The 15,597-nt window shown below is 31.6% G+C and overlaps 2 protein-coding genes across 2 annotated transcripts; both read left to right on the top strand.

Moving 5' to 3' along the window:
- The first annotated feature begins 174 nt into the window (after window positions 1-174).
- Window positions 175-8,379, top strand: LOC149132569 (protocadherin beta-15-like). The gene is made up of 4 exons (XM_089362151.1): window positions 175-2,191; window positions 4,418-6,844; window positions 7,033-7,186; window positions 7,571-8,379. Exons 2-4 carry the CDS (start codon window positions 4,466-4,468, stop codon window positions 7,645-7,647), a joined length of 2,610 nt encoding a protein of 869 aa, XP_089218277.1. The 5' UTR covers window positions 175-2,191; window positions 4,418-4,465; the 3' UTR covers window positions 7,648-8,379.
- On the top strand, window positions 7,571-15,453 carry LOC149132570 (protocadherin beta-15-like). Its single transcript, XM_089362158.1, has 4 exons — window positions 7,571-8,759; window positions 11,562-13,993; window positions 14,182-14,335; window positions 14,754-15,453. The coding sequence occupies exons 2-4, from the start codon at window positions 11,615-11,617 to the stop codon at window positions 14,828-14,830; spliced, it is 2,610 nt and encodes an 869-aa protein (XP_089218284.1). The 5' UTR covers window positions 7,571-8,759; window positions 11,562-11,614; the 3' UTR covers window positions 14,831-15,453.
- Window positions 15,454-15,597: the final 144 nt, after the last annotated feature.

A 15,597-nucleotide genomic window follows, 5' to 3' on the forward strand; every position in this document is an offset into this window, starting at 1 on the left:
TAATATAATAATGTTACCAATATTTTATAATCAATTTACATTTAAATTCAGTTTGTTAAAAATATAAGTACTCAGAATTCAGTTTTTATTATATTCTTGTTTCCATGTGTTTTTTTTTTTACAGAACAAACATTTAAAGTATTTTGTAAAAGTTACTTTGTATTGAAATTTCAGATCAAAATATATATAAAAACAATGATACATCTAAATCAAAAGATTCCAGTGAAGAAACACCAGTGAAGCATGTCTAATTAATCAGCTGTTGAAGTAACAATGACCTTTTTCTATGTGAATAGAAGAACAGTCATATTAGTACACACACACAGACTTAACACACTCCTTATTTATTATCTGTGCTATATAGTAGTGTAAAGACAGGGTGTTGATAAATTAGCCATGATTCTGATAAATAAACATGAAGTTCTGCAAACCATTAGCTTCCCTTTGAATCAATCTAAGCTTCTGTACTGTAATTGTATTCTACTTATTTCACGTGAATAACTAGAAATAAATATCAACACTTCCTGAAACCATACCTTATTTTAAACACAAATATTTTGTTTATAACAATAGTTTATCATCATCATCATCATCACTATCAGTTATCAATGAAATAGTACCAGTCATGTTCTGGGTTTCATTCAGTCAGCTGTTCCACCAAATTTATGCTTTTGTCAATATGCTAGATGTTGTTGTTGTTGTTGTTAATATTTTTGCTATTAAGGCAATGAGCTGACAGAATTCTTAGAGCACTGGAAAAATTGCCTCTGCAATATTTGTTCTTCCTCTTAATCCCACTGGGATTAACTTTGCCTTTCATCCTTGTAACAAGACACCTATGTTTGTCCCTTTAGTTTTGGCACAAAGCCTCCCCCTCCGCCACTTTTGATTACTCTTCCTCACTTAGTAGCAAGAGCTTTTCCTTTTTTTTCTGTTCTTTTTTATCTACTTTGTGAGTCACTTAGCAACCTCACTCATGATGGTGATGATGATGAAAGGATTAGCAAAATCGTTCTGTATTTAGTTGTATGTATTTAGTTACATTCCCTTACATTCTGAGTTCAAATCCTGACTACATCAACTTTCGATTTCTTCCTTCTGATGTTTATATAAAATGTGTACCATTCTAATATTGGGATTGGTGTAATCGACTATACTCCATACCAAAATTCTAAAGTTTTGTGCCTAAGTTAGAAATCCTTATTAAGGTAGAGGATTTGCAGAATCTACTGGTTGCTAGGACAAAATGCCCTGCAGTTTTTAGACGCGACCCTTTACATTCTGAAATCAGTCTAATCAAAATCATTTTCGTTTTCATTCTTGATATGATGTAAGCACCAGTTAAGTATCTGGCTTCAAAATAATCTTTCTCGTTTTTACTACCTCAGAATCTGTGATTTAATATACAAATCATTAGTATGTGGCTGTTTCTTGAAATGAAATTATAATGTTTAATCAATAATAATTTTTTATTTCATAAAAATCTAACAATGAACAATATTTCTACTAAATTACAAATCTCAGTCTTATATATTCTCGTGACAAAGTAGAGGTGTTCATATTGAAACATTCACGTAAATTCAAATTTAGAACTACTAACACTCAATTTCTAGGAGAAATATATTTCAGCATAAAAATTGTTATTAATTCCAGTAATCCTCATGAAAATGAATCAACATCACACTGTCTCACTTTCTTCAGTGATTAAATAAATTCTAATCTGTTTTATCTAGCCAAATCAATATCAAAGAGAAGATTGTCATTGGTCTTCTGTTTAAGTCATTCAGCCAATCAGATTCCCACTAAAATATAGAATAATATCACTAACAAAGAGAAATATTCACACTACTGGTGCCATTAATCCAAGCAGTTATGTTTAACTATAGAATATGGAAGCTATTTGAATATAAATACACGTGTGTGTGAATAGTCATTGATAACAGTAAACAGACATCATCTTTGAGGATAAATACATGCAGACTACTATTAGATGGATGTACTCCTACAAGCATACAGCTTCCATAACACACACAACCCTCTCCTAGCAGCAGACTATCTGCCTGACGTGCTACACTACTCCATCAACATACAGCCATTGTCACACCATTACAGCAGCACGTACAATGGATCTTTCTACAACAATACGTCTTTCTATTCTCACTGAATAACCAATGATATAATTATTAAAAAGGTAAGTTTCTATTTAATCTTTTATAATCTCATTTGATATAATAAATCTCACTGAACTTGAAACAATATTGTCCTAACATATTTAATGTTGACAAGAGAATAAAGAAGTTGATATAATACACCCATATTTTATGGTTGTGTTGTTCATATTCTTTTGTCATAATTAATTGGATGATGTTGATAAAAGTATTCCATATTTAAACTTTATTCAGTTGAAACAATAACATCCATGGCTGTATAATATTTGATGCATGAACTGATTCATAACAGTAGGTAGCTGTCTATAATAATGTAGTGTAGCAGTGTTTGTTTTTGTTCAGAGGATGAAATATTGTGTCTGTATTAATGGAAAGTTATAAAAAGTTGTTTGATATAGAATATGAAGAAATATATTATAATGTTTTTAAATCTGTTTTATAATTTGTGGATTCGTAGCATTGATGCAGTAACATTGTGTTACAGATTTTTAATGTCGAATAATGGTCGATAGCAAAGGAAATTAGTGAATAGAAATGGTGGCTTGTTGTAGAAAACTAGAAGGACAAGGACTAGCTTTGTGTAGAAAAGGCAGAATGCTTTTCAGATATCATTGTATATATTTGCTTTAAATATATTTATGTGTAAATCATAGTAATTTTTAATATTTTTAAACTTAATTTTTTTTTGTGAGTGTGATTTAATTATTTGTGTAATTTCTGTTAAATTTTCAAATATATATATTTTTTTGTCAAATATTTCCAATGATGAAATTCTGTTAGATTATGTTAATGTTTAAAGCCAATATTTTACAGAAGTTAAAGATCAAGTGTATTTTCAATACAAATTTAATAGATCATATTGAAAGCAATCTGTCTTTAGGAGGACCTTCATCATTATAAGGCATATCTGACAAGTTGGAAATTTCTAATTTTGCTTAGTTATTACGGAAGGACTTGGTGCTTTTTTATTATTGTATTCCATAACCCGTTGTAATGTTTCTATTTAGATTATAATGTTCTATGTATAAATATGTTTTTATATAATTTGCATAAACTGCAACTTTTTATAATCTGTAGTCATCAAAATTTACTTAATCTGTAACACATTAGTCTTTGTTTCTCATAAAATCTTTAATCTTTAATATTAGTCAATACATGTCATTTTCTAATCTTTATTAGTTGGCAATGCTATTTCTGAGAAACCAGGATAAACACTTATATTTAAGAAAGCTATTGCAAGCATACTTTTAATTATATGAAACTATATTAAATTTTATAGTTTCTTTCTGAATTCATTTCTGTAGACATGGGCTTTTATTGTGATTTTATTTTCTGGATTATTATTTCTATTTAGACCTGGTTCTAATTATACGTTAATTACTTCTTTATCTTTTAAATATAATCACTGATAACACAATTAGTTTCAGAACAAAACTTCACACTCAGAATTATAGGAATTATTTTTATGTACCAGAACATTGAGAGATGTGATGACTCAGTTATACATACAGCAGTTTTTTTTACATATATGCATAGGAGAAAACATAAGATTCTTTCTTTCTTACAAAGAGAAAACCTTACCCTGAGGTTCACATCTTCCAATGCAAGTTGTTATAAAAGGAGTGCAGTCCTTGCATGATCTCTTTTTCCAATAAGTTCCCATGCTTAATTCTCTTGTCTCTGTCAAAAGTTACAACTTTGCTAACACAGAAATTTTCAAAGCAGATGACCTCTGATGTATGATGGAAGGCAGAATGATTCCAATAGACCTGGCTCTAGAGAATATTCATATCACATTAAGGAGTATAGAAAGAGATATAAGTTTGTAAAGTTCATTGTATATTTCATTTTAGGGGTGAACTATGGGTAAACCTTTCACTGAATCAGAGAGATTTTATTAGCTATATTTTTTCTTGACCAAACCTGAGGGATTTCTTTAACTATTGTTTGGTGTTTCAGTATATAAATTTAGGGAGTGTACAAGAAAAGTAATTGCGTTTCACTTATCAAATTTCAAAATTAGCTGGACATTATATTGAACAACATTCTTGTAGTGTTATGAATAAGAGATTTTTCATATTATGGAAAGATCATGAATATTACTAATTCTTCAATAAAGTTACCTAATACCAACTTAGTAATTCAGATATATTTTAGACTGCTGTCTTGGTGCAGTTTTTGTTTCCAAATCTGTAAATATATTTATTTGTCTGATAATAAAAATTTTAAAAAGTATATTTCTGTTTTAGGTTTCTTCAACAGTTCTGGACACCTTTATCTGATTCCAACACAACAACATGTTATTGCCATTTTCTGTAGTATTACTAGTGGTCCACTGTGTCCTCACCATAGACCTTACCTACCATGTGGAAGAAGAGAGAAGTCCAGGAACATATGTAGCAGACATTGCTGCTGATTCTAAACTTTTAGACAATGTTAAACCATATGACCAACATTTGATAACATTCAGTCAATTCAAACGAAAGGTGGCACAGTTATTTAATATCACCAAAACAGGTAAACTGTACACTGCTCAGACACTGGATGCAGAAGATCTCTGTACATTCAACAAAGAATGTTCTAGAACTATGAAAGTTGTTGTTAATAAAGGAACAAGTGTTTCAAAAATATTAAAAATCAAAATAATAATAGAAGATGTCAATGATCATGAACCAAAATTTCCCAAGATTAAAATCAATATGCAGCTTGTAGAGGATATTTCAAAAGGTTCAAAAAGATCATTACCAAATGCTATTGACAAGGATGTTGGATTTCAAAATTCTTTAATACAATATAAATTAAAATCAAAGAATGGAGAACCATTCTCTCTGTCAGTGTCTAAAAGAGCTGATGGAATTTCTTCGCTTAAAATAGTTTTAAAAGAATCATTAGACAGAGAAATCAAAGACACATATTTATTACAAGTCATAGCTAAGGATGGAGGTTCACCAGCAAAACAAGGTGTTTTAAATATAAATATTTCTATAACAGATATAAATGACAACCCACCAGAGTTTTCTAAACCTTTATATAATATATCCATACAAAGTACACATCACAAGTCTAAACCCATCATTGTTTTGTCTGTAACAGATGCTGATTCTGGTGAAAATGGTAAAATTACTTTCCATTTCAGTCCAAAGACATCAGATCTAGCTAAAAGCTATTTTCAATTAAATGAAACAAGTGGAAGCATTTTTTTAAGGGAATATTCAAATCTGGGAAAAAAGAAAACCTATGAACTGTTTATAGAAGCCAGAGATGGGGGTAACCCTCCTCTCAGTTCTATAGCAACAGTCCTCGTAAATGTTATCAACCAACACAATAATCTTCCATCTATTGATATTGATTATGTTTCTGCAATCAATGACAACACAGCTACCATTTCTGAAGACATCAAAGTCGGTAGTTTCATTGCTTATGTGATGGTCACTGACAACGATGTGGGACAAAATGGAGAGGTCAGCTGTGATATCAAACATGATACATTCAAACTACAGTCAATGGGATCTAAAGAATATAAAATCATTCTAAACAAGCCAGTGGACAGAGAAACACAAGGACACTATAACATTCCTGTCTCCTGTCAAGATAAAGGATTACCTCCTCTGAAAAGTGTTAAAACCCTCTCTATCCAAGTGACGGACATCAATGATGTACAACCACAGTTTACCAAAGATACATTCCAATTCCTCACCTATGAAAACAAAGATAAAGACTTCCCTATTGGTTTTGTCAATGCCACTGACCCTGATCTTGGATCTGCTGGACAACTCACATATTCTCTGCTGCGTAAAGAAAAATCCAATCTACCATTTCTCATCACCAGTTATGGCTTCATTTCAGCCACCATGTCATTGGACAGAGAGAAACAAGATGTGTATAAGTTTGAGGTTTTTGTCAAAGATAACGGAAACCCATCTCTGAATGACACAGCGAATGTTGTTGTTGAGATTCTAGATCAAAATGACAATGCTCCCTATTTTACATATCCTAGTAGTGACCCTTACACCCTAAACGTGCAGTACCATCCGCAGAGTAAGAGTGACATCACAGTTTTGAGAGCCTCTGATGGGGACAGTGGAAACAATGCTTTCCTCAGATATGCAATCGTACAAGGCAATGATAAACAGTTGTTTAGTATGAACTCACACAGTGGTGCTTTATCATTCTCCAGACAAGTTTATCTAAATGATGCTGGAAGTTATGAGCTGGTGTTTGTTGTGAAGGACAGTGGTAGTCCAGTTCAGTCGTCAACCACTAGTGTCACTTTGGTATTGGCTGTTAGTAACGAGACATCACCAATGTCGAAGAGTGGACCTTTACAATCTTCGGGTAGGGTCCATATGACATGGGTTATTATCATTGTATCCTCAGCAGTAATAATATCAGTGGCTATTGTTGTTTCTATAACACTGTGTATTATGAAATGCATTAAACACAGAGATAACACAGCAGCTGCTGCAACAAAGACTACAGCATACCAAGGTAGAGCAGAGATGAAACAATTGTTGTACCAGACTAACACTTCTGTTGCTATGTCAAGGAATGCAGAAGAGATGGTGAAAAGGAATATCTATTCTGAGAGATCCAAGAGTGAATGTTATGCAGAAGGTCAGCTACGGAACAAATATGAATCTTCAGTTCAGTCAAGAACTTTACCAAAACCTACCCCAGTAAGTGGAAACATTATAATATTTTCTCTCTCTTCACTGTATATGTAAAAAAGGAACAATGAAATCTCTTTGAATATGTTTTAACTTCAATGCTACATTCCAATATTAAATTGTTCTCTATCCATGTTGATTGTAACTTCCATTGTTTGGTGTCTCCTCACATTTCTTTATCATTGGTTTGTCAACAGAAATACTGTCAACCTGTTGTGGTGACATCAAGTGATGATGCTGTGGAAGATAATGCTACTATGGTTTGTAACTATACATCAGATACAATGTCATCTAAGAGAAGTGGTAGACAAGGAGACTTGAAACATTATGAAGAAATACCAGGAGTATCAGGTTAGTAAATGTATTTGCTCTATTTTGCTCTGAAATTGCCTGAAATGTAAATATTTATTAACAACTATATTTAAAAGTAGATAATACTGTCCAATAGTTTGTTATTAGTTTACATATACACAAATGTATCCACTCATTATTTTAAGAACTCTTTATAGTTATTTATTTTAGCAATATGTTTTTATCTTCCCTTTTATTAAATCCGAAAGAATTTGACCAAATGTTATCACTATGATTCCATATATCTGACAAAATGTCTCATTCCAGAGATAGACCTTTTGATATATTCTGTTATGATAGCAAGGGTGGGGTTAATATCATGTAGAAAATGATGTTCACTTCCACGATTTTGTAAATTACATTTATTTATTTTCTGTTTCTCAGATCAAAATATTTATAAAAACAATGATAATTCTACATCAAAAGATTCCAGTGAAGAAACACCAGTGAAACATGTATAATAATATTAGCAAAATAGCAACTATTTTCCCCTTTGTGACTGTAAAACATAGTGCTTGGTACACAACCAACATCCCAACATATTCTACATTATTTTTGCTACACAGTATTGTGTATACATAGAAAGACTGAGTGTTACAAGATTAGCAAAAGGACATGTTTCCATTTAAAACTACAAAAATATTCCCTTATTGGAAAATGAATTTATATCGAAAAATGAACACACACACACACACACACACACACACACACACACACATTAGAGAATATATTTCTGCTACCATATTCTGATTTTTGGGAGATAGGTTCAAATATGTATCTAATTATAAATGTTATTAATGCTTTCTGGAACTGTGCAAATGCCACCCAGAATTTTTTGTTTCACTTTTACTATAATACGAAGCATTCAGGCCACTAATAAACATATCAACTTTAAAAGTGGTGAACTGACAAAATATTAGGGGGGCCAGATGAAATGTTCTTCTGTATTTAGTTGCATTTCTCTATACTCTGCATTCAATTCTGTCAATGTCTACTTTGCCATTCAGTCTTTACAGAGTTAAAAAAATAAAATACCAGTAAAATGCAGGGTTTGCTATAATCAGCTGTGCCCCTCCTCACCACAAAATCTGAGGCTTGTGCATTCTTAAGAAATCAATATTATACAGAACATCTTCATTGGTCTTCTGTTTAGCTCATGTAGCCAATCAGATTCTCATTAGAACAGAAAGAAATTACTAAAAAAGAGAAGCAGTCCCATCATTAATGTTATTAAACCAAATAATTATGTTTGGCAATTGAATATTGCAGTTATATAAAAATGTGTCTATATCTGTACGTATATGTAAATAGTCATTGACAACAGCAAACAGACATCATCTTTAAGGGTAAATACATACAGAATATTATTAGATGGATCTATTCCCACAAGCATACAACTTCAATAACACACACAACCCTATCCTAGCAGCAGGCTATCTGCCTGACGTGCTACACTACTCCATCAACATACAGCCATTGTCACACCATTACAGCAGCACGTACAATGGATCTTTCTACAATAAAAACGTCTTTCTATTCTCACTGAATAACCAATGATATAATTATTAAAGAGGTAAGTTTCTATTTAATCTTTTATAATTTCATTTGATATAATTAATCCTTGGTATTAAATCTATTTGGATATATTGAATACAAAGAATAGAACAAAGAGATTGAACAATAGTTCATATATAATTTTTCAATAATGTTCATATGGCTTTTTTAAAAAAATAATTGAATATTATTGGTTAAAATTCTTAATATTTTGAATTTATTGCATAGAAACAGCATTATTCATGTCTTTATAATATTTGATTTATATATTGATCAGTAACAAAAAGTCTATAATGTTATGTTATACTGTTTGGTTGCTTTTGTTGTAAAGAAGATATAATATTGTAAGTATATAGTCGCTGCTACACAGAATGTATGATACAAAATGTGCAGAATGATGCTACAATATCTTTAAATCTGTTTATAGCATGTAGATTGTAAGCAAATATGAGGCAAGGGTTTGTTACTGTCTGGGGATAAGGATAATGGCTGATATTAAGATTCATAGTTGTCAGAAAGTGAATAGAAACGACAGTTTGTGGAAAAAGAATTTCATATCATTCTGTTAAGTACCAGCTCTGTTTTGAGTTGTAATAAGTAGAAAATATTTTCATTCTCAATTAGAAATAAAAAATTTTAACATCTGTTAAGTACGTTTTGAAATTGAATTTATCATGATCTTCATCCTTTATATATGACACATTTTTACTTCTCCGTGCATGTGTTTATAAATATGCCAAGATTATATATGACATTATACCTTACCTGACTAATACCTTAAAATGTATATTTCATCAAAATATAAATGTATTATGAATAGATTATATCAAGGAGTCTTTTTTTTTTTTTTAAATATTAAATTCAATATTGACTCATATTTTTGGGTGACCTGATGTTTGTTTTGTTTTAAATTTTTATTTATTGCAAACATAACTTTTCCCAAATTTTCTGGACAAGTTATATAAGTTCAGTACAATACTGAATAAACTGTTCTTGGTATGTATATGAGTGTTTAGATGTGTTGTAGTTCTCTCGGTCAGTTGTGAAAAAGATTTCAAATTTTCATGTATCCAGATGTTTTCAGATTGTCAGAGATGTTGTTTCGTTGATTTGTACTTATATTATCTCATGTTTGTATCTGAAACATTTTGATTTCATTGTATGCTATTTTGGATATAGTAATTCAGATTTTCAACAAATCCACATGAATTAGTTTCTTTTTATGTATATATTAAGACGTCCTTTATTTCATCTACCCTAAGTAAGCCAAAAATTTGGTTAACCCCAGCAGTATTGCAATTTTCATGAATCATATCTAAAGCCTTGACCAGTTACCTATGACTTGCAGGTGGCTAGTTGGTGATATATATCTTATCAATCATTATTAAGTGATAGACATCAGAAATGGGGAAAGGCCAAATACGATGTGTTGTTACATTTACTTACGTTTCTTTACAAATCCCATAAAAGTCATTAAAATAACTCCCAGTTAATATGAACTTTCTTTATAACATACATTTTCTGTAAATTTGTCCTGCTAGCAATTATAACCGCTAATATCTGAAAGAAATTGTTATGTGACTATTTTTATGAACAAATTCCCTGTGGGATGAAGTTATATATATAAACACACACACACACATTCATACCCTAATTCTTTGTGCTGCTCATAACACCCTTCCTTCCTTTCTCCCCACTCATCCCTCTTCTGCCATACCTCATCTTAACACTTCATATATTGGCTATCATCCCCAGCACTTTCTCATGTCTGCCACCATGTCTACTCACTACATCTACCCCTTATGTACCTTTAATTCCTCTTCTCCACTGCTCCTATACCTTACTCATCATTTACTCCCTATGGTATCACTCCATTGTCCCTACTGATATTTCCCATCAAAATGCACCTCCAATCCTGTCCATCATTCTTTACCTTTCACCTCTACCTCTATTTCTACTCATTACTTACTCTCTTCTCACACCCTTATAACTGCCCCACTTCCTGATCCACTGCTTGTTTCATCTCTTGATTCTTGACGATTTTATTCTGAAACCCCATCACAACTATCTTACCCTTTTCTCGCATATTCTCACCCACCTTTACATAAATGATGAATAACCCTATATATCTTCTCTATAAGAAAGACAGTGAAAAAAAAAACTAGACATTAAAGTCATAGTTGCATGTATGTGAATAAATTGATTGATGAACAAGAAGATGTAATTTATCAAAGATTATTTCTACTAATTGCCATCATCATTTTGACCCATCTTGTCATATCAATACTTTTAGACAGCTGTTGAACAGAATATACAAGCACACCAAATCAAGTTGACATTAAAAAAATTTTTTAATTTGTTATTCATAAACTATGTTACAGCAAAAAAAAATAAAAAAATAATAATAATAGAAGTCATAGCTGAAAAACATGCTTCTGTTTCATCAAAATCAAATAATATGCAGCTAGATTCTACATGATCTGTCATCTTCGTAAATCATTTACAGTCTGATTACATGTTGTACAATTTTGACGATATAGAAACTGATGAATAAGATACAGTAATATATTTTTTCAGCTAGTAACTTAGTATATTTTACAATAACCACATTAAATATACATCCTCATATATAATTACTCAATTTCCTTAGTGATGTAGCATGTACTTATTTTGAATATATGATTGCATTTTTGCTTTCGGTTACTAAATTCAGAATGTTAGCGATTGTTTTTCTTTTTCTCCATTCAGTTCTATTATTGTGCAATTCTGAATCATAGCTGCCCAAATAATGAAAATAATAAAGTTCTATTTCTTTTTTCAGACTCAATCATCTGCATATCTGGAAATCTTCACCTTCGACCAACATTCAACAACATGTTACTGTCATTGTCTGTTGTGTTATCAATGGTCCACTGTGTCCTCACCATAGACCTTACCTACCATGTGGAAGAAGAGAGAAGTCCAGGAACATACGTAGCAGACATTGCTGCTGATTCTAAACTTTTAGACAATGTTAAACCATCTGACCAACATTTGATAACATTCAGTCAATTCAAACGAAAGGTGGCACAGTTATTTAATATCACCAAAACAGGTAAACTGTACACTGCTCAGACACTGGATGCAGAAGATCTCTGTACATTCAACAAAGAATGTTCTAGAATGGTTAAAATTATTATAAAGAAAGTGGAATCATTCACAAAAATATTAAAAGTCAAAATAGTAATAGAAGATATAAATGACCATGAACCGGAGTTTCCTATAAAGAACGTGAATATACAATTTGATGAAGATATTGGTAAAGGTGCTAAAAGATCAATACCAAATGCCATAGATGATGACATAGGTTTTCAAAATTCATTAATACGATATACATTAAAACAAAAAAATGGAGAACCATTCTCTTTGTCAGTGTCTAAAAGAGCTGATGGAATTTCTTCTCTTAAAATAGTTTTAAAAGAATCATTAGACAGAGAAATCAAAGACACATATTTATTACAAGTCATAGCTAAAGATGGAGGTTCACCAGCAAAACAAGGTGTTTTGAATATAAATATTTCTATAATAGATGTTAATGACAACCCACCTGTATTTTCTAAACCTCTGTATAATATATCCATACAAAGTACACATCATAAATCTAAACCCATCATTGTTTTGTCTGTAACTGATGCTGATTCTGGTGAAAATGGTAAAATTACTTTCCATTTCAGTCCAAAGACATCAGATCTAGCAAAAAGCTATTTTCAGTTAAATAAAACCAGTGGAACTATTTTGTTAAGTAAATATTCAAATTTAGACAAAAAGAAAACCTATGAACTATTTATAGAAGCCAGAGATGGAGGCAGCCCTCCTCTCAGTTCCATAGCAACAGTTCTAGTAAATGTCATCAACCAACACAATAATCCCCCTTCTATGGATATAGATTATGTTTCTGCTCTCAATTATAACACAGGTACCATCTCTGAAAACATCAAAGTCGGTAGTTTCATTGCTTATGTGATGGTCACTGACAACGATGTGGGACAAAATGGAGAGGTCAGCTGTGATATCAAACATGATACATTCAAACTGCAGTCAATGGGATCTAAAGAATATAAAATCATTCTAAACAAACCAGTGGACAGAGAAACACAAGGACACTATAACATTCCTGTCTCCTGTCAAGATAAAGGATTACCTCCTCTGAAAAGTGTTAAAACCCTCTCTATCCAAGTGACGGACATCAATGATGTACAACCACAGTTTACCAAAGATACATTCCAATTCCTCACCTATGAAAACAAAGATAAAGACTTCCCTATTGGTTTTGTCAATGCCACTGACCCTGATCTTGGATCTGCTGGACAACTCACATATTCTCTGCTGCGTAAAGAAAAATCCAATCTACCATTTCTCATCACCAGTTATGGCTTCATTTCAGCCACCATGTCATTGGACAGAGAGAAACAAGATGTGTATAAGTTTGAGGTTTTTGTCAAAGATAACGGAAGCCCATCTCTGAATGACACAGCAAATGTTGTTGTTGAGATTCTCGATCAAAATGACAATGCTCCCTATTTTACATATCCTAGTAGTGACCCTTACACCCTGAATGTGCAGTACCATCCGCAGAGTAAGAGTGACATCACAGTTTTGAGAGCCTCTGATGGGGACAGTGGAAACAATGCTTTCCTCAGATATGCAATCGTACAAGGCAATGATAAACAGTTGTTTAGTATGAACTCACACAGTGGTGCTTTATCATTCTCCAGACAAGTTTATCTAAATGATGCTGGAAGTTATGAGCTGGTGTTTGTTGTGAAAGACAGTGGTAGTCCAGTTCAGTCGTCAACAACTAGTGTCACTTTGGTATTGGCTGTTAGTAACGAGACATCACCAATGTCGAAGAGTGGACCTTTACAATCTTCGGGTAGGGTCCATATGACATGGGTTATTATCATTGTATCCTCAGCAGTAATAATATCAGTGGCTATTGTTGTTTCTATAACACTGTGTATTATGAAATGCATTAAACACAGAGATAACACAGCAGCTGCTGCAACAAAGACTACAGCATACCAAGGTAGAGCAGAGATGAAACAATTGTTGTACCAGACTAACACTTCTGTTGCTATGTCAAGGAATCCGGAAGAGATGGTGAAAAGGAATATCTATTCTGAGAGATCCAAGAGTGAATGTTATGCAGAAGGTCAGCTGCGGAACAAATATGAATCTTCAGTTCAGTCAAGAACTTTACCAAAACCTACCCCAGTAAGTGGAAACATTATAATATTTTCTCTCTCTTCACTGTATATGTAAAAAAGGAACAATGAAATCTCTTTGAATATGTTTTCACTTCAATAATACATTCCAATATTAAATTGTTCTCTATCCATGTTGATTGTAACTTCCATTGTTTGGTGTCGCCTCACATTTCTTTATCGTTTGTTTGTCAACAGAAATACTGTCAACCTGTTGTGGTGACATCAAGTGATGATGCTGTGGAAGATAATGCTACTATGGTTTGTAACTATACATCAGATACAATGTCATCTAAGAGAAGTGGTAGACAAGGAGACCTGAAACATTATGAAGAAATACCAGGAGTATCAGGTTAATAAATTCATTGATTATATTTGACTTTGATCTCTTCTCAAATGTAGACTTTTAATTTTCACCAATTTGTAATGTATTTTGAGTAATATATTTGCTATTGTTATACTTGTGGAAACATGGCACATTATCAAGAAGTACTAGGGATATCAGATTAGTAATATTTTTTTATTATGTTGTTTCAGATATAGATAACAGTGATTCATAGTAAATATTATATGGTTAAATAGGCTATTTCTTAGAAATTTGAGAATTGATGTTTATGCATTTTGCAATAAATTCTGTCTTGAAACACCAACTTCCTTTCTGTTAACATACTTCTAAATATATTAATCTGAATGCTTCTCTCTTTGCAAACATTTATAAACTTTTTCTTGTTTTTAATATTGTAAAGTCCTGTTTTGTTTCTAAATTCCAGATCAAAATATTTATAAAAACAATGATAATTCTACATCAAAAGATTCCAGTGAAGAAACACCAGTGAAACATGTCTAATTATATTATTGATATGACATGATCACTGATTCCTACATAAGTATAGGATATAGATCGTCCAGTTTGCATATCAATATATACACCTCTATTATCTTTTCTGTGTTGCACTGTTCATTCCCAAAGGCAGGAGGTTACTATAAATTATCAATATTTCTCAGATAAACATGAATTTCTATCAATGAATAATAGAGTTCATTCTTATTTTTAATGAGGTATTTCAATGTAATAATATTAAGTTACTATAAATTTAAAAACTGAAGTATCATCTCCACATAATTTTATTTCTTGATGTGAAATGTAACAGAAATTTATTAACATCTGTTAATTAAAATGAAAATACAAACTGAAGAAACAGTGTCCTCTGATTTCCAAATTTCCTATTGTAGACATCGACTTCAAAATAATTGTGTAGTTTACAAAATAATGAATTAAAAAATATATCTAGTTATGAATATCTTTTATGTCCTCAAGAAAGTCATGAATATTACACATGCCATGTTCCCCTATATTAAAAGCCTCCTGCTTACTAAAATAAAAACAAAATCAATATTAAAACAAATATTGTCATTGGTCTTCTGTTTAGATCATTCAACCAATCAGATTCTCACCAAAACAAAAAGAAATCACTGACAAAGATAAGGCTTCACATTACTGATGTTATTAAATCAAACAATTATGATTGACTATAGGTTATTGTAGCTATTTAAATATTATGTAAACATTATTTTTAAGGATAAATTCATGCAGGATATTATTAGATGGATCTA

This window comes from Octopus bimaculoides, chromosome 14, assembly GCF_046866305.1.
Source record: "Octopus bimaculoides isolate indiv1 chromosome 14, ASM4686630v1, whole genome shotgun sequence".
In the NCBI taxonomy this organism is placed as follows: Eukaryota; Metazoa; Mollusca; class Cephalopoda; order Octopoda; family Octopodidae; genus Octopus; species Octopus bimaculoides.

Excerpts from the sequence above, each read along its gene's own strand:
- LOC149132569 (XM_089362151.1), top strand. The coding sequence starts at position 4,466 with ATGTTATTGCCATTTTCTGTAGTATTACTAGTGGTCCACTGTGTCCTC. Across the intron at positions 6,845-7,032 it reads CTTTACCAAAACCTACCCCA|AAATACTGTCAACCTGTTGT; the intron begins GTAAGTGGAAAC and ends GTTTGTCAACAG. Across the intron at positions 7,187-7,570 it reads AGAAATACCAGGAGTATCAG|ATCAAAATATTTATAAAAAC; the intron begins GTTAGTAAATGT and ends TCTGTTTCTCAG.
- LOC149132570 (XM_089362158.1), top strand. The coding sequence starts at position 11,615 with ATGTTACTGTCATTGTCTGTTGTGTTATCAATGGTCCACTGTGTCCTC. Across the intron at positions 13,994-14,181 it reads CTTTACCAAAACCTACCCCA|AAATACTGTCAACCTGTTGT; the intron begins GTAAGTGGAAAC and ends GTTTGTCAACAG. Across the intron at positions 14,336-14,753 it reads AGAAATACCAGGAGTATCAG|ATCAAAATATTTATAAAAAC; the intron begins GTTAATAAATTC and ends TCTAAATTCCAG.